The 26222-nt window shown below is 46.8% G+C and overlaps 1 protein-coding gene across 1 annotated transcript in view; it reads right to left on the reverse strand.

The window, feature by feature from the left end:
• MMP20 (matrix metallopeptidase 20) overlaps positions 1-20491 on the reverse strand; it is a 47472-nt gene extending 26981 nt beyond the window's left edge. The window contains exons 1-6 of the mRNA XM_077884341.1: positions 20366-20491; positions 12839-13086; positions 9517-9665; positions 7708-7833; positions 6777-6938; positions 4347-4488 (exon numbers count right to left, since the gene is read on the reverse strand). Coding sequence (XP_077740467.1) covers positions 4347-4488; positions 6777-6938; positions 7708-7833; positions 9517-9665; positions 12839-13086; positions 20366-20491 — 953 coding nt within the window. The remainder of the gene's footprint in view (positions 1-4346; positions 4489-6776; positions 6939-7707; positions 7834-9516; positions 9666-12838; positions 13087-20365) is intronic.
• Positions 20492-26222: the final 5731 nt, after the last annotated feature.

Here is a 26222-nt window from a genome sequence, read left to right on the forward strand (position 1 = left end):
CTTGATTTTCCTATCCATCTTTGATTCTTCTTTTGCAGTGTTTCTTGCACTGAATGAGCCTTCAAGTCCTGCTGGCAGCTCCTTCAGGCCCCTCTTCATCCTTGTCTTCCTCTCCTACCTGCATAGCCTTAAAGATGCTCTCCTTTGCTGGCTAATCTAAGGTGTATAACATCTTTCAAAATGTGACTGTTAGTGACTGACAGGTATTTTGAAAATAAAACAGAACGTGGACCAGCCTATCCAACAGTTTCAAGACACCACGATGATCTAAGAACTGTCTTCTCCTTGTGGCTGTTTGCCTGACTGGCAGATGAGGGCCTGGAGCACCTGCTTTCCCCACAAACTCAAATGCATACCAGTCAGAAAGTTTGAGTTCATGCAAGTCAGAAAGCACTTCTTCTCTTAGGAGTTCCAGTGCAGGTTCAGGTGTTCTGAGTGACCCGGCCGGCTCTAGACCAGGAGCCAGAAGACCCTCAGGAGGGGGCTCTGCTGGGCTGAGATGGATGGGGTGCAGCTTTCTTCTCTCCAACACAAGGATTTGGACAATCAGGCTTGATACTCATTCCTTCTGCAAAATGCTTTTACACTTCTGGGGTCTATTGCTGATTGCGATAATCTTGATTTTATGGGTAAAATTAAATTAGGTAAAACCCATGATGATCTGAGCAGGGCAACCACAGTTTTGGGGTCAGGAGGCTTGGGCGCTGGCCAGTCACCCTGTGGCCCCAGGGCCCAGCTTCGGCCCTCCCAGCTCCATGTCCTTGGACAAGGTACTTTTCCTTTCAGCATCTTGTGAAAAGGCAGCAGTAATTCCAACCTCATGGGGCCCTTGTGAGGTGTGAAAACAGTGCTTATCACAGGAAGTACCCACTCAAGGAAGCCCCTGTGATATCAGAGCACCTTGGTCCTAATAGGGGGATGGGGGTGTGCATGCGGCAGACCCAGGGCTGAAAGGAGAGCTCTCCTCACTCCCTGCCTCTGGCTCTTCCTCCTCTGGAACTGCCTGCCCTACTGCACTCCAGGCCACAGACAGGTCAGAGGCCACCGGGCTGACTGAACACAGGTCCCTGTGCCGGCAGCCTTGCTCCCTCCCTCCCCCTACTCCTCCTCTGACCTCTCATTTCTCAAGGTCCCCTGAACCTGGCCTCCCTTCCTACTGTTACCATCCTCATCATCTGCAGCCATGACCCGGTCAAATAGCCAGTAGCCTTTGCTAAATGCTCATAGTTTGATACTAGAGGGTTTTTAAACATTTTTTGCTTTTTAAAGAAAACAGTCATAATTATACATAAGGGCATAGTATCTTTGACATCATGGTTTCCTTTGCATCTCTTACAATCGCCGATATTTACCACAAGAGTAAGCTCTGTGCTATAGGGCAGCCTGCATCTCACTTCTTCATTGCCGAACCAGTGCTCCCTGCCCTGTCTGGGCTGACTATCAGCTGACACCACCACCCCTCTATGAGGCTCCTGCACACCAGGCTCCATCTGCTCTGTGCCCTGCCTATGGTTCCTGGGTCAATGCCTACCAATTCTGTTCTGTTTTACTTTTTGGTAACAATAGAAAGAAAGTCAATAATCAATAAGTCTCAATAAAAATCATTAAAAAAATAATAATAAATATTTCAAGTTGTTTCTAAGCCTTAATCCACTGTACAGATTTTCCGATTCTCATTCCTTAATGTAGCGCCTGCTGTTTGAGTGCTCACTGTGTGTTTGGCACATTATTTGCTGGGGGCCCTCCGCTCAGCAAGAAAAAAGGCTAGAATTTAAACCAACTCAGTCTCAGGCTAAAACCTGGGTTCTGAGCTCTACTCTAATCTGTTTCTGAGAAGTGGATGCCCAACCACTGTTGAAGATTTCCTAATTTTAAAAAATTAGAAACAATTTACAGTCTTAAAAGTACAGCATTGGTTGAATATGTGACGATGTATCTGCTCATATATACAATGAAGATGACAAAAAAAAAAAAAAACCTCACCGATATGGAAAAATGAGATATTGCTGAGTGAAAATAGTTTACAAATCAGCATATCTAATTAAAATCCCATCTTTGTGCATATCCCTGATCCCCTCCTGTACTTAGACTATATCTTTCTATACAGAAAAAAATCTGGAAGGAAATGCATATCTAAAAATGTGATTACTCTGTTATGGGCTGAACATCTGTGTCTCTACCAGATTCATAAATTGAAGCCTAATGCCCAAGGAGATGGGATGGTGATAGTCAGACAGGAGCAGTGGGGTAGCCAGGGTTATCTGAAGCCCTGCGGGGGGATCCCTGGTCTGATGTGATTAGTACCCTTATAAGGAGAGACATCAGAGAGCTCACCCTCTCTACCCACAACAGGGAGACAAAAAAGTCCTGTGAGTACACGAGATCATGGCAGTGTTTTTGAATGTCTCACTCCCTTATGTAACTGAGGTGTGCAAAGACAGGGTGAGTACTGGTCCTTTAGATCTCCAGCCACTACGGTAGTGCTTGGCCCTCCAGTTGGGCTCAATAACCACTCTTCCAATGAAGAAAAGGGATAAAAAGCATTCAGCCATGCTATTCCTGAGCTACCTCTGACTATTCTCCTGTGAACGAATTCTGTCCCCAGTAAAAGGAGGACTGGGGGTGAGTGTTGGTAGGTCTTTTCCTCCAAGAAAAGAAGTGATCACAGCCGTCAGTGTCATGGACACGGCCCTAATGCTCCCTGGGAGCCCAGAGTGCCAGTAGAAAAGGAGCTATCGGATGTCGATGCATGAGATTTCCAACCATCTGCATATTTGACCTTACTCATGATCTCATCCCACTAATTGTACTTTATCTAACTATGACTGGTAAATCTGCCCAATTTGGCTTTCACACATGACCTAAAATGAATGATTTGCCGTAATGCTTCCATTCCAGCACTTGAACAAAACCTTAGAACATGAAACTTAAAATTTAATTCTCCTTCACCCTTGTGTGAATTTTCTAACCTCCTTGGAGTTTTTCCAATGACTACTCACCACCTCTCACCATTTATCAGTCATTCAAAAAAAAATAACATTGTTGTTAATTAGACATACTTCAAGTAGGAAATGTATCACCAAAAACCATTTCTTGTCTTCGAATGAAAACTTCAACATTAATTTCAAACCTGAAAGACTTAATCAAATTATATTTCTGTTCTTTCCTTATTACACTCATCTTGAATTTATTTCTATTTAATTTCCCTGAATGATGTCATGACAGTAAAAATACTAATAAAGATCAACCAGTACTCCCGCTGATCAACTCACACTGCTGTAAACAACTATTCATACAGTGTTGTCATTAAAGATCCTAGCTTTCTCAACATTATGAATTACTCAATATCGTATGCCATTAAATTTATTTATTTTTTAATTAAAAATTTTTTTATATAGGTAGAGTGCATCATGAGCCAGGGGAGGGGCAGAGAGAAGCTCAAGCAGACTCCCTGCTGAATGCAGAGCCCAACTTGGGCCTCAATCCCAGGACCCTGAGATCACAACCTGAGCCAAAACCAAGAGGTAGACGCTTAACCAACTACACCACCCAGGTACCCCTCCTATGCCATTATGTTTAAATACCAACTTCACCTTGCCATCCTTTATAACTCACAGAACTACTAAAACTTCCATTAATCATCCCAAAAGAAACGTTCCTAAAATGATAGTATTAGGTGCTCAAACCTCAGGGTATTCTTCAGGAGCTGTACAGGATAGCCAACACCTATCAATATTCCTCCCTCCCCTGTGCTGACAGCCCATTGGGTTGAAAAGTCAAGGGACCTTGAGAAAGAGGGGTTTCAGCAGAGCAGTGGCTTTGAAATTAGCTACCCATCTATGCATACCTCTGACCATCCATCCATCCATCCATCTGTCTGTCCATCTATCTATCCAATCCCTATTACCTAATATTTATTGGGTATATACTGTGTACTCTTACTAGGGATACAGTGATGAACAAGACAGACAGCCATCAGATAAGCCTGGGCTGGTGTAACTCAGCCACTTAGTGAAACTGTTACCTCAGGAAAGCACCTGAGATTCTCATTGTTCTCATTGAGCTTCTATCTGCATCCGTAAATTGGGGATTCTAATCTCTCCTTTGTATTTAGAATAAGTACTTGATGTGTATGGAAAAATACTGTGTCCATTGCCAAGAGCATGGTAGCTGCCCGACAAATAGTGGTTTGGCAGTTCTGTGTCTCCGCAGAGACCCTGCCTCCCACTCTACTGCCCACACGACGGTGTTTCTGCATGCTCCTCACACGTGGCAGCAGCAAGGACCTCTAGAGGGATGTGAAGGGCTGAGGCTTGGGAAGACTTAGTGCCTCATCCCAGGCTTACCGGTCTCTGAAGAGCAGGAGCTCCTTTCCCAGCATCGTCACAGCATCAAAGGATGAGCTGGAGTCACAGAGGTCGGGGATGGATGGACTTTGGGGTGGTGCGTGGGGCACGGTGGGCTTTCCCAGGAGTGTTTTCCGGGGTCCTAGGATTCAAAGTGACTTGGTCAACATCGTACCGGGACTCTTAGAGTCTGTCCACTGCTCTAGCAACCCCCTTGGACTGCATGAGACAGGCGGTAAGGTGCATGGCTGTCCATGGCAGGCAGACCCATGTTCAAATCCAGCTTTGCTAGTCCTGCAGTTGTACCATAATCAGGAACATCATCCAGCCTCTGCAAGCCTCTGTTTCTTCCTTTGTGAAATGGGAGGGGGCCAGGACAGTCCCTGCCTCAGAGGGCTTTGGTGAGAAATCACATCTGTGAAGCACTCGGTAGAGTGCTTGGCATGTAGTAAATGTTAAAAAAAAAAAGGAATCCATTATTTTGTTACCACACATAGCTTCCTTGACAGCTGCAAGTGCTCTAAATTAAAGATTTTTTAAGAAGTTGCCACTGATTATTCCTTGGTAATTGAATTCTTTGTTCTCAATAACTTCCTTGTGTATTTCGTATCATTTTCATCTATTTCTGGGCATCCTGGACTGATCAGCCTTTTATCAGGTGCCCAGGAAACCCTGAGTGAGTTCTTGGGCCAGGAGGTACACTGCAGGCACCTGCTATTAAAGGCACCCCCTGCTGGATCCTTCTGTAGAGCAGCCAGGCCCTGGGAGAGCTGCCAGCGAGTTGTCATCCTAGTCCGTGCTCCTGAGGACTGTCTGCTGTCTACAGAACACTGCTGGTGCTGCCTGAGCCATTGGCCCCAGCAGGTCCCTGCTCTGGAGCAGAGTACATCTGTGGTGACCAGGGGTGAGGGGCAGGGAGGAAGGGAGGAACAGGGAAGGGCCAGGGGTGTGAGAGTTGGAGAAGAGCCGGGGTGCAGAAGGCTCAGCAATGGGGCGAGGCTCTGGAAGGTGGTCAGCGCAGAAATGGGCTGCCACTCTTTGAACCTTTACTATGTGCCAAGTCGTCTACGAAGGGTCAGAGGCAGCAGGGTGGCCAGGGGTGAGTGATGTGCACGCTCCCTGGTGATACAGAAGCACGTCAGTGCACTTCGTTCCCCTGTGCAAAAGTGGCCACATCAAAATATGTGCTTCAGTCCCTGGCCCCATGACGGTGGCCATCAGATGCTGGAGATGGTCGGAGCAGACGGATCTAGGGGGGCAGGCAAACATTTGGGCTCAGTCCTTCTCGGTGGAGCCAGGGATTGCTTTCCTTGGAGTCGAGCCCCTGGCCCTCGGTGTTCCGAGCCAGGTTCCCACAATGGAGACACTCAGGCAGGAGGACCCAACCCGTGGCGGCCCGCGCCCGCGGCCCTGAGGTGGGCAGAGTTGGCTGAATAGTTCTTTGGATGAGATTTGTCTCCTGCGCGGAGGAGCACTCTGCAGAAGCGCATGCTCGATGCTGCACGGATGCTGCACGGATGCTGCACCGATGATGCTGCACCGATGCTGCACGGATGCTGCACCGCCAGGCGCGCAGGGACTGACCGGACGCCAGAGCCTCCGCCGGGCGAAGGCAGAGGAGCCATTCCCCAACCTTTGGAGAAGGTCCGTTTCCTAGAGTTGTCTGACTTTTATCCGTGAAAGCAAAAGTGTCAAGATCTAGGAGTGCTCCAAGATCCCCTCTCACCCAGGACTTCATGGGTCTGTCAGGGTGCTAAGGAAGGCAGGATACAGAGCTCCCAATAATCCTTCGTTACCTTTCAAAGAACGCTAACTCCTAAGACAATTTGATTCTTGGGATAGTTGGTCTCTGAGCCTCAACTTTCTCAGCTCTTCAGGGAGGAAAACACTTGATCACGCCAAACAGGCCGGTCGTCAGGCCAGGTGAGAGGGTGACTCACACAAATCCAAGTAGTTGAGTGCAGGCTGTCTGTGCACCTAGCAGTGTAGGTATTAGCATCACCCTTGCTTTTTTTAGGATGATAAGGTCAATTATCTGCAGGTGGGTCAGAACAATATAGAAACTACAAAATATACCCATCTTCTTCCAGGATCTAAATTCTGACCCATACTCAACAAACAAACAAACAAACAAAACAAAACAAAAAAACCCCACCAAAACCCCAGGCAAATGATTTCATTTTCTATGGCTGGTGAGGGACCAGCATGCCCTGGAGGAAAGATGCACAATTTAATTGTGCATCTTACAAAAGAAAGCTGTAGTCATGTCAGGTGAAAAAGCTCTTCCTAAAAGGGCACAGGTGAGACCGCAGTCCCCAGCTTCCTCTTTACCTGTGCAAGTAACTCCTGGCAATGTATACTTTCTCTAAATTGGAGACCGAATGCCTGTGGCTTTCCGGGCTAGTAGCCAAAGGAGGGTAGTGACTATACCGTACAATGCCTGGATCCCTTTCACATCATCCTTGGGCAGGTGGAATCCGTAGGGATGCTGGTACTTATACGTTGGGTACATCAGCGCTGATGGGTCTGTGGAATGGGCCAGGCCCAGTGCATGGCCAAATTCGTGAGCAGCAACGGTGAATAAATTGAAACCTATGCAGAAGGACACAGAAAAAAGACAGCATCAACATGGGGTTTTGTTTTCAATGTTTTCTGTCTTTACAGGATAATTTATGCCCAAATCCTAGTAAACTTGTTTTCTTCTCATAACCAGTTTATCAAAGGTTGGTAGGTTATCTGGTAGTGAGCTTTGGTGACGTGACTCTGGCACTTTCCCCCTTGGCTAGAAGGACCTTGAAGTGGGGAAGGTTGAAAGTGTAAATCAATCCATTTTGTTCCTTGTCAGTGATGTTTGGTTGGTAGATACAGGGGCCTGATGGGAGCTACCAGGGGCAACGAGATCCAGGTCTGGCCACAGATGCTTCACCAGATCCCTGCTGGTACACGCTACCCCCATCATTCACACACACTCAAGACGTCCGGGGTATTCTGAAGCTTTAACACCCATTCCCATCACACTGCTTGAGACAGCACGGATTCCCTGGGGTCGTCTCTGAACATAGCCTATTTCCACCAATGAGTAAGAGACAATAAATGCTGCATAGTTAAAGGACAGAGGGCCATGTGGAGGAGGCCTCTCAGCTCCTCTGTACCATTTGCACGAACCAGAGCTCAGACAAGTCTACAGCACAGGGGGTGGGGGTGGGGTGCTTTTCGCTTTTGGATTTTTGGCTTACTTGTTTTTCCTAGCCAGCCTCCCTAGTTAACGGGTGGCTTGGGACGTTGAACCTCAGGGTGTCATGGTGATGGCCCCGAAGAAGGTACAATATTTTCCAGGTTATGGTGAATTGTGCATATATACCATTCATTCCCATAGTCCACTTCTCAGCATTGTCGAAATGGGTATCCCCTCCCAGGCCTTCTCCGGGTGCAAACGCATGGGCGAGAGTCCCTCGGGGTCCGTCGAATGGGTAGGAATCCCCGTGATCTAGACAGGCGGGCAGAAACACCAACAGCAGTTAGGCCTGGCAAGTTTAAGGCATCCTCACATTACAGGGAGTGGACACCTCTTTGTTAACAGCGTTGACACTTCCCATACAAATAGATTTACTTTCCAATATTTATTTTTTATAAGAAGTTCACATGTCAATAAGCAATCGTCCATTGATAAATGAAGAGGGATATTTGTCATTTCAAAGATAGTTAACATTAAAAATTAAAAAAATGTTCTTTTGTGACTGTTTTTGTTGCAGTGTCTATCGGCTGACTCCTGGCACTCCATGGATTGTGCCCACACTGCAGATTACAAAAGAAGTAGGGAGCAAGACCTACTGGTTGGGGTGCAAGTGTGTAGGCTGATTCAGTGAAGACAGCACATCGAGCAGATGTGTTTTCTGTCTCTTTCCACCAGACAATGTAAGGAGGTGTCCAAAAGGAGAGAGAGTTCCTCTGTAATTTCAACATGCTTTCCTTGTAAAACACAAGCAAGCAATAAAGGTGTCTACAATCATAACTTTTAGAGCTTTATATGTTTTTGTTTTACTTATATTTACATAAGTGTATATAAAATATAAAATATATTTACTTATATTTAACTAACAGGTGATTATAACTAACCTGTTAATTAACAGGTTATTACAATAAAAAAGGAGGAGGAACAAAGCGAGGCATGTTGCAGAAGCCGTATTTCACGGTCTCTCACAGGGCCTGGTGCACCGGGTGCCAGGGTTCCGGGTGGGCCCCGTGGACCCTGTTCCCGGCAGCTCCGCGCCCACTCAGGCTGTGCTGTGGGGAGAGGGTACACATTGGCAAGATCAGGGGAGCGTTAGCGTCCCAGCCGCCAAAGCTGCCTTGAACCACACCAGCCTGCCCCTTCCCCAGGGTGACCCCCTTGTGCAGGAGGTCACGCCCAGGGCCCCCTCTGAAGGTTTCACACTCGGGACCTGCATCACTTCCTGTCTCCTGGCTTTGGCCATGTACCTCCCAGGATGTGAGGCTGAACTCAGCATGGAGACAGGGGCCCTTCCACGTGGTGTCTGGGGAGGGAGGATCGGAGCACTTGCTCACCTCCGCTTCGTGGAAGCTGAGAAAGCAAACGAATTTTGTGGCTCTCCCTTTATCTGCTCCTTCGACAGGTGGCCCTGGAAAGGGCTCTGTGCAGACCACCAGGCCCTGTGCCCAGTTACCGGGCTGAGACGAGGGCAAGGTGCAGCAGGCCTGCAGGCTCCAGAGGCTGTGGGTGAGACGGCAGCACCGCTGTGCTGACCGCTGCTGGGGAGGTGGTCAGAGCTCCGGTGGGGGTTTCCTTCACTGGGGACTCAAGGTGGGAGATTCTTGGTGAATATGGAAGGGGGGGTGTAGTGGTGACCATGGGGCGAGGGGTCGGGTGGCCTCCCAGCCAACGGGGAGGCTAAACAGGACAGACTCTGTCTCTGATGAGGCAGCAGAACAGGGAGAGCTGAGCCCACTCTGCCACCTGGTCTAGGACTTCCCTGGCCCTATTTTCTGGCCAGACACAAGCATGACTTGACCATGACCTTGGCCTCTGCCCTTCACACCATGTGTGGAAGAAGATCGAGTGGATCCCTTGCACTAAATGTTGGAAAGGAAGATATGTTGGAACATGTCTCCTGTGGATTAGGAAGGCAAGATCCAAGATGCACCACAGTACCTCCGGTTTCAAAAGATATCATAATGTCCGCTTCTCCCGAGTTCACGCGGATGAAGCTCAGAGGCACAGCGCTGCCCCAGGCCTGCAAGGCCATCTCCACCGCTTTGTCCACCTCAGCAGGACTCATGGAGGATGTGTATTTGGAAATTCTGCGAAAACAGAAGGAACATATTTTCCTTTCGGCGAGTGCTCCTAGTGAAGAAGGCAAGCCTTACATTGAGGTGGTACTAAAAATCGAAGGGTTGGATGTGAATCTACAATGTAGGCACTTTTCTCCCAAATAGGAAATCTTGGTTTGCTTTCCTATGTGTTGAGTTACTGGAACATGCAGAATAACCGGGAAGGTCAAGGGGGAAGTGAAAGAGTTGAGATCACCTGCTGCAGAAGCGGTTTGGCTCTCATTGTTCTTAGATCAGCCTGAATTGTAAAGATGATAACCCAGTATCATTTCACAAGAACCCATTTCCCCTAAAACGGTTTAACTGAGAAGGGAAAACCTCTTTTTCCCCAAAAGGGACTGAAAATTTTCTATGTAAAAAACAGTGAGTTGTGAGGTTTTGCACATTCTTATTCAAAGGCCATCGCGACGTCCCCAGTGGGGGATGTTTGTTAAGATAATGCCTATCTTAAAGAGGAAGCTTTAAGCTTGGACGCTAAGGCTTGAGTCTGTCCTGAAGTCCTGGGTGACAATGACACCTAGAGGCAGAACAGTGTAGAGCTTTCTGGACAAACCGTGGGTGGAGCCAGTTGGTGTTGCGGACGTGCTGCCCTGAGCCCAGGGGCTGGGAGTCCCAGACTGCAAGGAAAGGAGGGGGCAGGGGAAGGAAACTGACCCCGGAACCTCGCTGGGGGGGACCTTGAGCTCGGAGCACAACCTGGGTGCAGAGCGAGGGGTCCTGCTGGAGCCGACCTGGGGAGCAGCCCCTGCCCTATATCCTTTGTCTCTCCGGCTCCTCATCCTGTGTACATGGTAGGTGCTTAGCAAACTCTTCCTAAACGGATGGACTCTGAATAAAAGCCAGTGGTTTTTAAAGCCTCCTGAGTGGCGGTCCAGCTAGCGCCTGTGAGAACTACCTGAGAAGCTGCGTAAATAAATGTGCGGGCTGCCCCGCAGACCTGCACCGTGGCAGGTACCAGGTACCCGGATTACTGCGATAGAGGTGGTGCTGTCTCAACCACCAGTCACCGGGGAAGGGACCAGGTCCTATGGAGGGCATGGCTAGCAGTGACCTCGGCGGTGGATGGAGGAACTCGAGGATCTTTCACGCAGGTGGAGATTGGGCAGTGCAGCGGGGGCAGGGGGGACATAGAGGGGAGGGGGGCGGTAACCACAAATACTCTGAGCATGTGCCCCGTGTAGACATGGGCCCCAGCAAGTCCGTCCTTACAATGGCCGTGAGATATGACCGTGCTATGCGTGTCATGCCCTCTCTGACCCCAGACGTCTGCACACAGCACTAAGCCACAGTCTATTGCAATCCTCCGGTTCTGTTAGAGGAAGTTATCCTGAGGTCCAGTGTCTGCATCGGGTGCCAAGTGGCCTCTAGGGCTTTCTGGGGCTGGGGTCTGCCTGGGAGGGAGCAGGTGGGCAGGGAGTGTGCTGAGGGGCTTGGGGGGCCCGTCTAGGGAGTAGTATCACGACAGTATACTTCTCTGAGTCTCAGATCAGCTGGGTGGACAGCCCTGGTCTTTGCTGTGCATACTCACATTCTGTAAGACAGTTTAAGAAAATGATGGGAAGACTTCATGGGTTTATATATGTTTCCTGTTCAACTCCACGTGGGGCGCTTCTTCCCCAAATATTTAGATTTTTGTCGCTTTCTTGGGTGTAAGCAGGGTGATAACTGTGTTCAGAGTGCCACCATCGTAGCCACCAATGGGCAGCCTCTGTGGCTCTGCCCTGCTGCCCTCCCTTGGGCCACCGGGACTGGGGACGAACTGCTGAGCCCTAACCTCTCATTCGAGGGCTTGGCTGATGTCCGTGCTGGAAACACTCTCACTGGCGAGAGTTTCAAGCCACCAACCTGCCAGCCCTGTGTGTACAGTTGGGAAGAGACAAGCGGCAGCACATCCATGGTGTGGATAAAACTGCACCAATGACCTCATGAACGCCGATGGTAGTAACGTGTGGCGTGGTGAACAGGTAGCAACGTTTGATCACATTTCTAGTTCTATCTAGCATACACAATGTAATATTTAGCAATTTGTGTAGAAATATAATTTATTTCATTGCAGGTTTTATAGCTTAATTTCTAATAATGGCTCTGTTTACCGACAGCCTGCGGGATTCTAGGGCAGTTAACAACAAGCTGCAAAATTCCAGAGAGCGTTAAGGAGACTTCTGTGAGCGTGAGGGGGCAGCTCCAGAACAGCCCTTCGGGGACTAAGCGGTCTGGCCTCGCCCTGTACCCCGCTCTCAGCCAGATTTGCTTATCCTAAGAACAAAATCTGGCGAAAGCCTGGAGTGGCTCTCTGCGGCCCAGGGTGGCACCTGGGCCACCCCCCAGCACACCTCTATCTGCCCGGACTCCACCTGTCCTGGGAAAAACGCTCCAGTTAGCCAGGCCTGGTGCAAGAATGCAAGCGTGGGCCGCCCTCTTGCAATGCCACATCTGTCCAGCAGGTGCAAAGCCCATGCAACAGTGTCCCTGGCCTCCAAACCCAGCTCAGGCATTCAGGCGGACAGGGGGTCCTCCAGGAAGGAGGCCTGCTGGCCCAGGAATGGATCCCTGCCCTCCCTCCAGGTGCAACCACAGTTTTCTGCTTAGACCTGCGAGCTCACACTTGTCACTTGAGGACTCGATGATCTGTTTGCTTGTGTGTCTCCCAACAGGGACTGTGAGGGTCGGGGGAGGAGATCTACTCACTTTTGTATCTCCAAAATTGAATGTCTATAGTAGGCATTTAATAAATCTTCAATAAGTAATTTTTGGAATTAATAAAAAAGTTACTTTGTTAATAGGTGAACTATATTGTTTCCTTCTGATTGAGGAGGAACTTGTTTTAAGAAAACTGGTTGGTACTGTCAGGCTATTAATCCTAAACTAGGTTATTTTTCTTTAAAGACAAGTGTGTTGTCTCTCTGATTAATAACATTATTTGTAAAGCCCGAAATGGCTGGCCATTAAGGTAATCCTGAGATGGTGTTTTGTAGTGAGTCCTCCAATGTCACTGTCTAAACGTTAGCCATAAAATTGCTTCCTAATGATTGTGATGAGTCGGCATTTTTACACAGATTGGAAGGAAGGAAGGAATTTCTAAAAGATAAGAAAAGGAGAGAGGGGGATTTCTCTCTGACTTTGGAAAGACTCCATCTCATTACCTGTATGTCAAAGTATTTTTTTTCCATTTGGGTTCACCTGGGAAGAGGCGATAGTTTGCCACGTCGGGAACTCCGCAGCGGGGCCTCTTGATCATGTCCATCGTGGGCCGGTCCAGCTTGCCAGTGATGCGGAGGCCGAAGAAGGCTTGCAGCTCCTTGATCTTCTTGATCAGGGCTCTGCCTCCTGGCGCCCCCATCTCGCCGACCTGGGGCCCTGCCTTGCTTGTGTAATACTTGTCAAGATATGCCTGGAACGGAGAGGCAGGCTGACATGTCTGCGATACGGTCTCCAGGAGAGACTCAAGCTCAGGTTAGAAAGGGACAATATTCTCGACAAGTTAAAAACAGCATGGACAGTATATTCCCATCTGTGAGAAATATTAGATATATTTGCACAGATAAAGCTTTGAGAGGTACATGCCGCATTATTAACAATTGTTATGTCTGGGAAGTGGGGATTGTAGTCTCTTTACTCACTTGCATTTTATAGTTTTCCTATGAGGTCTTGTTATTTTAAGAGGAAAAAATAATGGGAGGAAAATAATGTGGACATTTTCCCCACAGGTCACTTATTTGTCATTGAAATCTTCACCCAATTTGCAAAACCAAGACTATTCTATTTCCCTAGAAGGCAGTCCTTGGTACCATGTTTTCATTGTACGTTGTGCAAGATTGACATGTTTTTTTTAAATTTATTTATGATAGTCACACAGAGAGAGAGAGAGAGAGAGAGAGAGAGAGGCAGAGACACAGGCAGAGGGAGAAGCAGGCTCCATGCACCGGGAGCCCGACGTGGGATTCGATCCCGGGTCTCCAGGATCGCGCCCTGGGCCAAAGGCAGGCGCTAAACCGCTGCGCCACCCAGGGATCCCCAGATTGACATGTTTTTAAGGCTCAGAGGCTTGAGTGTCAGCCTCTCATCTGGTTCAAGGGCACACAGCCCTTCTATCTCCCTGCTGGTCTTACATCGTTTGGTGTCCAGTGCATGGGCTTGACCTGTCCTGCAGCACATGTTTCCAGGACTGGCCTTTTGTCCCTTGGGGCAAGTACAGTTACCCATAGATTATAGGCTTTTTGGCACATTAAGGCTTAAAACCTCTAAACTGATCATTCAAGACTTTTCTAGGACTTCCTGGGTGGAGTGAGAGTCCTACAAGTGCCTAGCCAGAGCCTGTGGTTGGCACAGGTATTTCAATTACCCACCTGATTTCAGGGAAGCACAGAGCAGCAAAAGATTTACGTGTATATTTTACTTCATATAAAATTTTATGTTTATGTATTATATAGGAAGAATTTATTTACTGTATGTAAATATTTATCACATTAGCCATATTTATATTCTATATAAATTGTGTGTATGATTTATGTTATGTGTACAAATTTATATACAAAAATAATAAAACATTGAAACAACTTAATGTCTAACAATAGGGGGTTTGTTGGATAGATTATTATAGATTCATATGAAGTGATACTAGGCCTCTAGGATTACATTTTTGGAAAATATTTAATGGCATGCAGTAATGCACTCAATATAATGACAATATACTGAGAAAAGTGGAGGTGCAGTCTTTATACAGATTATAATATATATATTTTAAGTATTTTATTTATTTATTCATGAGAGACACAGAGAGAGGCAGAGACATAGGCAGAGGGAGAAGCAGGATCCTGATGTGGGACTCGATCGGGGTCTCCAGGATCAGGCCCTGGGCTGAAGGTGGCGCTAAGCTGCTGAGCCCCCCGGGGCCACCCTTTACCTCTGGTTCTAACAGTATGGGTGACGATTTATTTTTCATCCTTTCCTACATCCCAAAATTTTCTGCTGTGAACGTGGATTGCAGTTTCTCAGTAAAAAGGTAAAAGAAAAGATGCGCTGGCTTGTGTGGACAAGGTGCTCCGTATGCATCCTGGGGGCCAACCAATCCTCAGCTCCTGCCCGGCTGGCAGGGGAACCTCACTTCCCTGGTGGTGGTTCCTTGTGAGAATCTTCATGGGATGAGGACCCAGGAGGAGGGGTGGGGGGGTAGCACGGAGCCTGGGTGAAGAGTTCTGGGAAACAGCCGTGGCCCTGAGGGTGGCTCATTCCCATCTCTGGGTATGCCATTGTAAGCATTCTTGTTTCTGGTGTTTTTTTGTGAGATGACGATTCTTGGAGCCTTTTGTCTTTGCTCAAATTAATGCTGTGATAGCATGACACTCACACCAGGTCTGAATTATGCTTTTTCAGACATAAGCTCTGTGCAGAACAGATGCTCTGTACTTCCTGAGACAGTTTGAGTTTCAAAAAATTCTGTCCCCTTGGTAGTCTCTGTGTTTTGGTTTACAAAATATGGTCACATAAGAGAAGATGCTCACGACCTATTAAGCAGAAAGAAGTTACAACTATTCCTACAGGATAAGCCATGTGTGAACAAAGTGTGTGCATACGGATACGCACACAGATGAATACTCATGCACGCGGACTGGAATGAGGAAGGGAGGATCCTCAAAAACTCAGTAATCGGAAAGAATAATATTTAATGCAACACTAAAAAACTTAATGCAGAAAAATCCACGATGAATAAAACATCAATATTTTAGATACAGGCAGGTTACGATCCTCAGCATTCCTCACCCCGGTCTCAGCCTGGAGTCAGAGCAAGGTGTTTTGAGAAACACAGATGAAGGGATGAGTAGTGGTTTTATCTCAGTGATGGAACTGAGGATGATCCTTTTCTTGTTACTTACGTTTTATAATTTTCCTGCTGTGAACATATATAATTCTACAATGAATTTTTTTTTTCTTTAAAACATGCAGAAGATGTTAGACCTACAGCTGAAAGGTTTCAGTCTGGCCAGAAAAGAGAGGATTAAAACAGTACCTGCCATGATTCTGGACTTGGAGTACATGCTCTGTTAATATTTGGGCTCCTCTCTTTCAGGGAAAATATGAGTATTTTCTTTTTCTTCTTTGAAGACTCATCAGATGTTCTGAGTATTAAGAGCCCAAGTTATTTGGGAACTTTCTTGCCTACGTTTTTGACAAGCTTGTAGCATCTTTCCAGACTCAAGACACTCAGGGAGGCACTTTGATGAGCACTGAGAATTGCATTTGTGTTCATTCTAACACTTGGGTAGTGTTGGCTCAATGCCTGGCCCTGTTGGCCTTGGGGGTCAAGGGTTTTAGGTCCCCCCAGAGTCATCCTATTTTCTCTCCACCTTTCCCACTCCTTGGTTCTTAAAATTACAGGATGTTAGGGTTGGCTCTTGAGATAGTGAAATAATGGAGGCCCAGGGGGTCAGTCTCAGCTACTGGCCCAGCTCCTCAGCAACAGCTCTTCATCCAGTGTGTGTTCCTGGCATCCTTCTTGAGAATTAAGAACTTAAACTGAGTCAAGTGTGCTTCAAAACAAGGTGAAGTCCAAGAAAGCATTTCTTCAACATTTCCTTCTGTTTTTGCTGAGCCCCAGAGAGGGAATCATTGGACTGGGATGCTGTGTGAGGAATCCTAGCTTCTAACAAGCTCAGGCAATGCCCTTCACATGTTTTCAGGGCTCTCATCTACAACACGAGGTTGGCATTTGTTCTACTGACCATACCAGCGCAGGATCCAGGAAGGTCCTTAGTGTGAAAATGTTTGAGTGGCTGGCATATTTTAAATGTGTTACACCCTTTCACATACTAATTCCTCCTCTGGAAATCTGTGCTGAAAAAAATATCCTTTAGCTCAGGCTGGTGTACAGAGGCGTTCACAGCAACACTGTTCATGTGGAAATAATCTATGGATCCAGCAAAGGAAGCAATTAAATAAATTATACCTTACTTATATTCTGGAATATTTGTAATTCTTTAAGGTGATGTTTATGAAAATAGCATAAAAATAAAACTTTTCTCATGCAATCATAATCAGCGACAAAGTTAGGAACCAAACATAATAATTTAAAAATCTTTTCATGCACAGAAAAGTAAAATGGTAGTAAAAACTTCTAGATTTAACAGTCTGTATTTGGAAGCTTTCAATTTTAATCTTTATCTTTAATAACAAGTTTATAATAATGTGATGATGAAAGTTTACATGATTTTTAAGGACAGTTTAACAAGGTGTTATATGTTGTTTTATTTATTTTCATTTTTTAAAAAGATTTTATTTATCTATTCATGAGAGACACAGAAAGAGAAGCAGAGATATAGGCAGAGGGAGGGATGTGGGAGGGATCCTGATGTGGGACTTGATTCTGGGACCCTGGGATCAAGCCCTGAGCCAAAGGCAGACGTTCAATCGCTGAGTCACCCAGGTGTCCCTATATGTTGTTTTAAATATTGTATTTATAGTACTGGTTTTTAAAGGCAAATAAAAATAGAATAAGACTCTGATTTAAGACTAAGTGTTTTATTAGTTATCATTTTCAAAGCCTTTATGCTCATCAGAAAAACAGAATTTAAAGAACACAAGTGGACATTAAGTACGTAAACTAAAAATCTGCTCATCTTTTTAAGTGTAGATTATTGTGCTAGTGAGTTTGGGAGGAAGCATATGGCATTTAGAAATTTTGCCTGTTTCATGTTTGTAGATGCAAGAAACGGTCTGTTCTCCCTGGAAAGAAGGGAGCCATGTGGAAGCTGATTATCCTGACCCTGGCTCGCGGGCCCCCTGGTCCACTGGCCACCTGGCTACGGAACCCAGCCAGTCTCCATGCATGTTCTCCCAGCTCCCACCACCAGCCTGACAAACAGCCAGGCTCCTTGCCCCTCAGGGTCATGCAACTGGGTCTTTCTTACAGTTTAGGTTCACTTTGAATATCACTTCCACAGAGAAGCCTTCCTGAACTACTTGGGTGAACCCCCCTCCCCCGGCCCGCGTTGTCCCAGTCACTATCATCCTGGCTCATTTTTCCCAATATCACTTATCACTTTGAAATAATCTCGGGTGCTTGTTGATTGACTATCTCCTCCCAGCACCTTCCCCTCTCACACCTCCATTATCCCCATGTAAGTGCCCCAAGAACAGGGTTTGACTTGTTTTGTTCATTGACGTTTCTCCAGTTTTTAGAACAGACTCTGGCACAGAGCACACCATCAGCTGTCAGTAAATAATCATTGAACGGATGAACTTAAACTGCATACTTTCATATGGCTTCATTTGTTGTGTTGTAAGGTGGTTACATATAGAAGCCCCCTTATTCACAGAGAATATGATCCAAAGCTCCCAGTGGGTGCCTGAAACTGCAGATAGTACTGAACCCTGTAAACACTGTTTTTTTCCTATATGTACGTACCGTAAAGCTTAATCATAAATTAATTGCACAGTGAGAGATTAGCAACAATAACTAATAATAACATAGAACAACTATAACAATGTACTGTGATGAAAGTTATGTGAATGTGGGCTCTCTCAAAAAATCTTACTGTACTCACACTTCTTGTGATGATATGAGGTGATGATGTGGGCACTATGATGTGGCAAATGCATGATGTGGGTGCTGTGATGTGACAGGGGAACCAAGTGAGTGCTGTGATGTGGCAGGTGCCTGAAGTGGGTGAAGCTACTAATGCACCTTCTGATATGTTACAAGGAGAACCATCCACTTTCCCACCAGGAATGACTGTGTTTAACTGAAACCATGTGAAGCAGATGGGGAAGGGGGCTGCTGTATTTCTATAAACCACAGGGTGGGATGTTAATTCTTTCTAGTCCCTGGGACTCACTTTAGAGGTTTTCCCAGATCACTCTAGCCTGCCAAAGAGGATGCCTTTTTCCTGGCAGAGCTGGTGGCTGGGGCTGTTGCAGGAGCGGGTGCCTTTCTCATGTTTCCCTGGCCCTTGGTTGAAGGTCTTTCTGTGAGTTAAGTGGTGAGGGAGCCCAAGAAGGGCAAACTTACTTTGGAGCAGAAGTAGTAAGGGATCCTCAGCATTCCAAGGCTACTTCATTCTTCCTGAATACTCCTAGCAAGCATATCCTTTCCTGAGACCTTCTGGTCTTATGCGTGCATAGACTGCTCGGGGGCCAGCTACTTTTCCCTGTGAAGGGCGGTAGTATTTGCAGTGCTGCGGGACTCCACCACTGTGGGACAGGAGCAGTGAATGACATGTAGGTGAATATGCATGGCTGGTTTAGCCCGATGACTATCGTTTGTCCGGACTGGGACTAGAATCACGGTCTTCGGCTCTCTCGCATGGATTCTGGCCTCAGCATGACCCTCCTTCCAGAGGTCACAAAGACTGTAGTTTCTCAATCAGAACGGCATGATGCTAGCAGATGGATAATTATAGGTGGGGAGACAGGACCCCAAACTACAACATGATACCATCGAAACACGATTTGAAATATACCTCGGAATTCTGAGATACATTATCTTGAATTTAGTTTATCTAACAATGGCCTCAAATCAAAGGAAGTGCAGTTTAGCAGTTCTCTTCTCGGCATCTGCTACCTTGATTATAAGCAGGGTTGATATTAAAATGTTTAATGACAGGCATGGTGGGGGCTGACTCATCAGAATCAATGGGTCGTGTAAACAGTCAGTGTGAGTGCGTGCAAATCAGCTCTGCAGTGCAACCACCGAAGCACTGCCCAGTGTAGCTTGACAGGTGGGAAAGCATTGTGGCGGCTAGGCTGGCAATCATAGATGCGCTCACATCTGACAGATGATTGAGAGACAGGCCCTGGCCCAAAAAACATCTCATCTGCACACTGCTCACTAATGTTGAGTTCCATCGTTAGACAGTTTTTCCTCCAAGATTTTAAAGTAATCCCTACACTCCACACGGGGCTTGAACCCACAACCCCGACATCAAGTCGCACACTCTACCGATGGAACCAGTCAAGTGCCCCTAGGGATGTCTCCTTAGATTACCGATTGCCTTTTTCCTTTCAGTGCAAAACTCACTTGGGAGCTAATAGACGTTGAATCATTTTGAGTCACATAATCGTTGCAAAAATTCTAGCGTGAATTATTTCCAACCTTTCCAACCAGTTCAGAAAGATCTTCAAAGAGGAAAGTATGTAAGCAAGGTACTTGGGAACATGCTTTAGAGAGGACAGGCTCTCTTGTGAGGAGCAGATAGGCACCCAGGACAAACTTTGTTCACTTTGGATTTTGATCTCATTTGCACTCAACACTGGAGCTGTTTGCTATTGCATGAACACAGGAAATCTTTCTGCTGTGACCGCCAGGAAGCTGAGCACTACGTTTACAACCTATCCTGTGTGTGCGGCACTTACACCTCAGGTTTTATTTTTTTGGCCTTATTCCAACATTACTCCTCAAATTCCTTATCTTTTTGTCTTGCATGTATTTGTGCAAGCTGTTTCAGCTTCCTTATGGAGCAAGCTGCCCAACTACTTGTTTATTTGGTCAGGCCACAAGGGCCCCTAGTGCACCAGACATGGACCTTAAACCTCCAGGATGGAGCCTCTCCTGGGCTCCAGGGCATTTGTGAGATGACCTTAAAACAGTAACAGATTTTCCCTTGATTTCTCCTTACACCCTCGTAGGTTTTCCAGGGCAGGAGGAGGAAGAGGGAATTGTGTAAAGATTTACAAACCTGTGCGAGGTGGTACTTGTTCTGGGTCGTCCTGGGGGCGGCTGCAGAGACGGAGGGGGCCGCAGTGCAGAACTCGAGGGCTGCGCCGAGCAGCAGAGCCAGGCCGCACATGGGGAGCACCGTCATCTCCTCGGGGCGCCTCGTGCTTATATCAGCCTGGGGTGAGGCAGACACTGCGCATTTGCACTCTGGCCTGGAGCTGCTTTTATAGCATCAAACAGGTCTGCACCCTTGGAGCAAGGATGAATCATGTCTCAAAAGGTAATTATACAGCTCATTTCTTTCCCTGATGACGGGGTAACAGGACAGTGCACGGGAGTCAGGGAGACCTTCATTCTCTGCAGTTCACCAAGTCACAGAGGCAGAGATACAGTCTGTTTGCATGAAGTTTGTCAGCTGCTTGCATGAATTGGGGTGTACCTGATTAATTTTAACCCAATCTAATGGAAACATTTGATGAGTCTCAGCTCGGGGGCCTTTTTCCATTCCACTGACAGAAGAGGTCAATGATCAAAATAGAGTTTAATCCATCTTTGGTAATTGTGCCCCTCCCCCCAAATCTGATCCAGCTGCCTGCATCTCCTGCATCCACTCGGGCATTCCCCAATAATGAACACTATTCCCAAGGATGGTTCTGGGCATGCAGGATCCTGAATCATCAAGGAAACACTGCATTACACAGTGCTGACTTAGGGCAGAAAGCAGGCTGACAGCTGTCAGAAAAGCCTGGAATAAGTGAATGCACGAGATGCATCTTAGTTGAAGCATTGGAAGAACTATGCATTCTCTGTGCACTCTGATTAGCTGGGTTCATATTCTTTCTCCTGGATCCAATTAACATAGATCTTGATCTAGAGACAGAGTGGAAAAATGGTTTATATGGTGGGAAAAGCACTTTGACATCAAAGTGAGATCCAGTTTTAAGATACTTCCTAGCTGTGTGACCTTGGGCAGGTTATTTAACCTCTCTGGACATCAGGGTTGTTTTTTTTAATTATTATTATTCTGCAAAACACTGAAAACAATACTGTGTGTAAGCTCAGTGTTGTCAGAGAAGCAGATAGTGTGCTATCCAATGGCCACTTGGCATCCAGGAGACATAGATTCAAATCCCAGCTCTGACACCTGTCCGTGCGCTTGGAGCATGGCACCTGATCTCATTCAGCTGTGGTATTTTCATCTGTAAAATATGGGGGAAGATACCCACGTTGTTGGATTGTTGTAAAGGAGCAAATCAAGGTGTAAGGAAGGCCTCGGCAGAGTGTTCAGTGGACAACAGTTCCTGCAAAATCACATTTGATTTATCTTTTCACGTTGGTGCCAGGCTCCTGGCGGGTTGGAGCAAGTGCCTTTGGAATGGATGAATGGATTTGATCAGTGATTCCCAAAGTGTAGTTCCTGGCCCTGCGGCATCACTGTTAACCTGGAACTTGTTGGAAATGCTAATTCTCAGGCCCAACCCAGACTCACTGAATCAGAAGCCCTGGGAATGGGCCCCAAGGGTTGTGTTTTCACTAACATGCAAAAGTTGGAAAACACTGTGTTAGCTGAGCAGATAGCATCGTGGGGATGGGATGAATGAAAAAAATGTATCAAAAGTGCCAAGAATATCCCAGTCACAGAGAGCACTCAGTGCTCCTCTTGCCATCAGAGCAGTGCTTTTACTGGTGACATTTTTCTTGTTTGAATGTCATTTAGGAAGTTTGTTGCATATAATTTATCACAAATACTTGCTAAGCAGACAAAATGTATAAATGTATAAAATGTATAGAAGCCTTCTCACTTAAACTAGATTTGAGGTCATTTCCATAGTGACCTCTCTCTCTCTCTCTCTCTTGCTTTCTGATACACTGCCCCAGGTCTACTGGAGCTCAGATCCTGTGCCCTTGGCAGTACGGGGAGCACACACACCTGTGCCTATGCCCTGCGCTGCACGGGGGTACACAGGACCTGTGTGGCTGGCACACAGACTGTTGGGCTCCTTGGCTCTCCTGCTGTGTCTTGCCCCACAGAACATGGCTAAGCAGACCGAGCAGCTCCCTGATGCTCTTTCTCATTGCAAACAATCCAGTTGTTATTCTGGTTTTTACATTTTAATCTCTAGTAATCTAGCTTTCATAAAGGATTGAAGTTTTGGATTTCCAAGGAGTCCAGTCCCAGCCTGGGAAAATGCCTCACAGTGGGGCCACCTTCTAGCAGTTAGGCAGCAGCTAGCCTCAGCCCACACCCAGGTTCTGTACTTCCTTCAGACTCCTCCAGGAAATACACCCTGCTTTGAACGGTGGGCTTCTAAAAATTGTTCATTTATTTAGCTTGTAGTTCATGTAATATTTTATAATTATATTATGACTTTTGAAGTTTTCAAATTTTTATTAAGATTAGAGAAAAATCTTACTGCTGCAGTAGATTGGGAGGGAGGGGCAGAAGGAGGGGCAGGAAGAAAACAGGTCTATCCATTTAGTAGAGAGAAGGAAACAAATAGCCTTTTGATCTAGCCATCGTTATCATTGAAATGAGCTATTGAAGAAGTTTATGGAGTTGCCTCCAGAAGACTGACTACGAGATAGAGACGCTTGAGGGCGGCTTGACTTACGTGCGGTTCTGCCTGTTGGCTTGGGTTCCGGGTGTACATGGACAAGTTAGATTGGATGATTCTTTCAAATTTTATATATATATGTATGTATTTTATATATTATTATAATATATACAAATAAAAACATATAAAATACAGATTGCACTATATTCAACATATAGACAGTACATTTTTTCAATAAATTCATAGTCCATTTCATTCATTCACATTCATTTATTTCATTAATTCACATTCAATTCCTCTGTTGAGCATTAATTACTCTTCGGGCTCCAGATATGTGAAGACACGAGGCAGTTCTCACGTCCCAGGAGCTCAGACTGAGAACCTGGAATAAGATCGTAGATGAATACAGAGTGACTGTAACAAAAATGAGACTTCACATTGCAAGCAGCTAGAATCCTTCCAGAAAGCAATCATGCCACACATACCAATAGCCGTGCGAGGGGCTGTACTATGTGGGTAATAGTCCATCCCTAAGAATTTTCACTAAGAAAGTCATTAAAAAGAAGAGAAACAGAAATGTTTATTTTATGTCTAGTTGTACAACAAAGACGTGGAAGGCCGCTCAGTGTCTGAAAGAAAGGAAGTGGTTATAGACGTTATGACAACTCAATATTATATAATTAAGTCATTAGAAATAAGATAGCAAGGCATAAAGTACTAGGATGGACAATCTTAAATAAAAAGAGCAAACTCCAGAATTGGGTAGATTTGGTGCTGTGTTTGCTAAAGAAAAGAAGGAAAGTTGGAAGGAAAGCCACCACAGGACTGGAACCCTTGGGGTCAGGTGCTCAGACTTTTTACTTCACACTTCTGGTGAACTTTCCTTTAATGCCACCTAATGTTTTAAAAATGGTAAGTGGAGGGATTCCTGGGTAGCTCAGTGGTTGAGCGTCTACCTTTGGCTCAGGTCATGATCCTGGGATCAGCCCCACATCGGGTTCCCTGCATGGAGCCTGCTTCTCCCTCTGCCTACGTCTCTGGCTCTCTCTCTGTGTCTCTCATGAATAAATAAATAAAATCTTTAAAAAATAAATAAAAACAGTAAGTGGAAATTTGAACATCTCTCCACATACTTTTTACATCTAGTTTGCATTTGCACAAACAGAAGGTGTGTGCGATCAACTTGGCTGTGCATTTTGCTTGTTTCTTTGTCAGCCATGGATGAAAAGCACCTGCATTTACAAGGCACACTGGTTCTGGGCTCAGTGCTGGATGCACAAGCAGTAAACAGAAACTTGTTCCTGCCTGTTAGGGTCTTAGAGCCCCTGAGAGAGACCCGGCTGTACACTCCAAGTACCCTGCAGTGTACTTAGTAGAATAATCTTTAGGTCCAAAGGAGAACAGAAGATGGAAACTCAGTCTGCCTGGGCTTCTGAGGATGGGAAGGGTGGGGGACAGAGGCTCAGGGTGGCCTTTCGGTCCCACTACAGACCCCCCAGCAGGGTAGGTCAGGGGAAAGGACAGTGGTCAGGGAGATGGGGATGAAGGAGGTTGGAGCTAAGGGGATCGAGGGATGAGATGTCAAGGAGCACCTGCTCTAGGAAGCTGAAGGTATTTTCACACCCAGGGTGACATGGGGGCAGTGTCAGGAGATGGGGCAGAAAAGATGGGCAGAGACCTGTCTGTTGGAGGATCCTTCCCATCCGCAGTTCTGTTGATGAGAATGGAAGGCACAGGCCAGGACCCACACTGGAGATGGAGGCGCAGGAGTGAGATGAGGCTCCAGGGCTCAGAGTGCAATCGTGGTAGGCAAGACACAGAAGGTGCATGGTGAGCAGAGCAGCTCAGACCGAGTCTGCCCCATGGGAGCCACCACGGAGTGACAGAGGCTTCTGAGGACTTGCTGAGTTTGTTCAAAGGGTGAGGAGTGCCTGAGCAAGGCACTGTGTGGGGGGCTACGGCATCTGGACGTTGGCAGTACATGACGGGAAGCCAGGAGAGGGTTTCTTGTCTGAGTGGCAGCGCCAGGTCTGCATCGGAAGGAGGGCTGCCCTGGAAAGAAGCACAGCATAGATGGGTGGTGTGTAGGAGTGGGGGTGAGGGGTCACCAAGGAGGAATATGGAAGGCCCAGCCAGGGGGCTGATGGCATGTGTGCCCTGCATCATGAACCATGGAAGACAAACATGTCCATGTAGTTAGCAGTTGTTTGTTGGTATAAAATCCCAGGCTGTAATGCCATGATCACTGACGTGAGCACTTGAGGTTGAATGGAAATGTGTTTACCACTGCACACGGGGAAGGAGGGGTGTCTTAGGTCCATCAGAGCACATTCCACCTGCCCAGCAGCTCTAGTGAGCCACTTCACTAAATTAGACGTGTATTTCAGGGCACAAGTCAGCAGTTTCTGCAAGTGGGTGGCTGCCAGCGGTTCCTTTTGACGTCTCCAGTCTCCCTCTAGGTTTTATCTACATGTAAACACCGAGCCATCTTGAAGGCAAGACACACTCTAACTCCACCACCCTCTCACCACTTCCCCCTCCTTAATTTTCTTTTACAAATGTCCAAAAATGGAGTGGAGTGTCCTCTGCATGTGCCAGGACTGTTGCGGGTGCAGGAAAAGAAGCGGGAAGCGAGCATAGAAGCAGGGATCTGAATGTGCTGAAAATGCTATCTCGTTAGTATTTAGGGGGAAGGATGCTCCGGGCAGAGGAAATAGTGGATACAAAGGACCTGACTTGGGAAGGAGCCTGGTGTCTGGGGCAGAGGCTGGAGTGGGGTGGCTGGGGCAGGGTGAGTGTGAGGATTGCCATCTTAGGGAGTCCGAGTGCCCTCAGGGTCATCCCAGTAGAGAGGGAGAGGCACCGCAGGGTTTTCAAGTAGATGTGCCATCGGCTCTAATGGGCCTGAAGGGGTGGGTCTGGCCCAGGGTGGAAGCAGGGACACCAGGTGGGCTGCTCCGTGTGCAGGCAAAAGGTGGTGGTCATTAGCCTGGTGGTTCTCAAGCTGTGGCCCCTGGAACAGATGCATCCACGTCACTTGGGAGTTTGTATATTCCTGGCCCCACTCTAGACCTACTGAATTAGAAACCCTGGTGATAGGGGTCCAGCAACCCATGTTTCAAAAAGCTTGCAGGAGATTCTGATACATGCCTTGGTATGAGGACCACTGACTCAGACTATGATGGGCAACAGTTGTCCAGGCTAGGGTGCGTGGAGGTCATAGGGCTGACGGATGGCGAGAATGCGGCGTGTGCGGTAGAGGAGTCAGAATGAATCCTATTCTGTCTGAGAAGTGGTGAACGGGATGCAGGACAGCCTGGT

This window comes from Canis aureus, chromosome 3, assembly GCF_053574225.1.
Source record: "Canis aureus isolate CA01 chromosome 3, VMU_Caureus_v.1.0, whole genome shotgun sequence".
Lineage (NCBI taxonomy): Eukaryota > Metazoa > Chordata > Mammalia > Carnivora > Canidae > Canis > Canis aureus.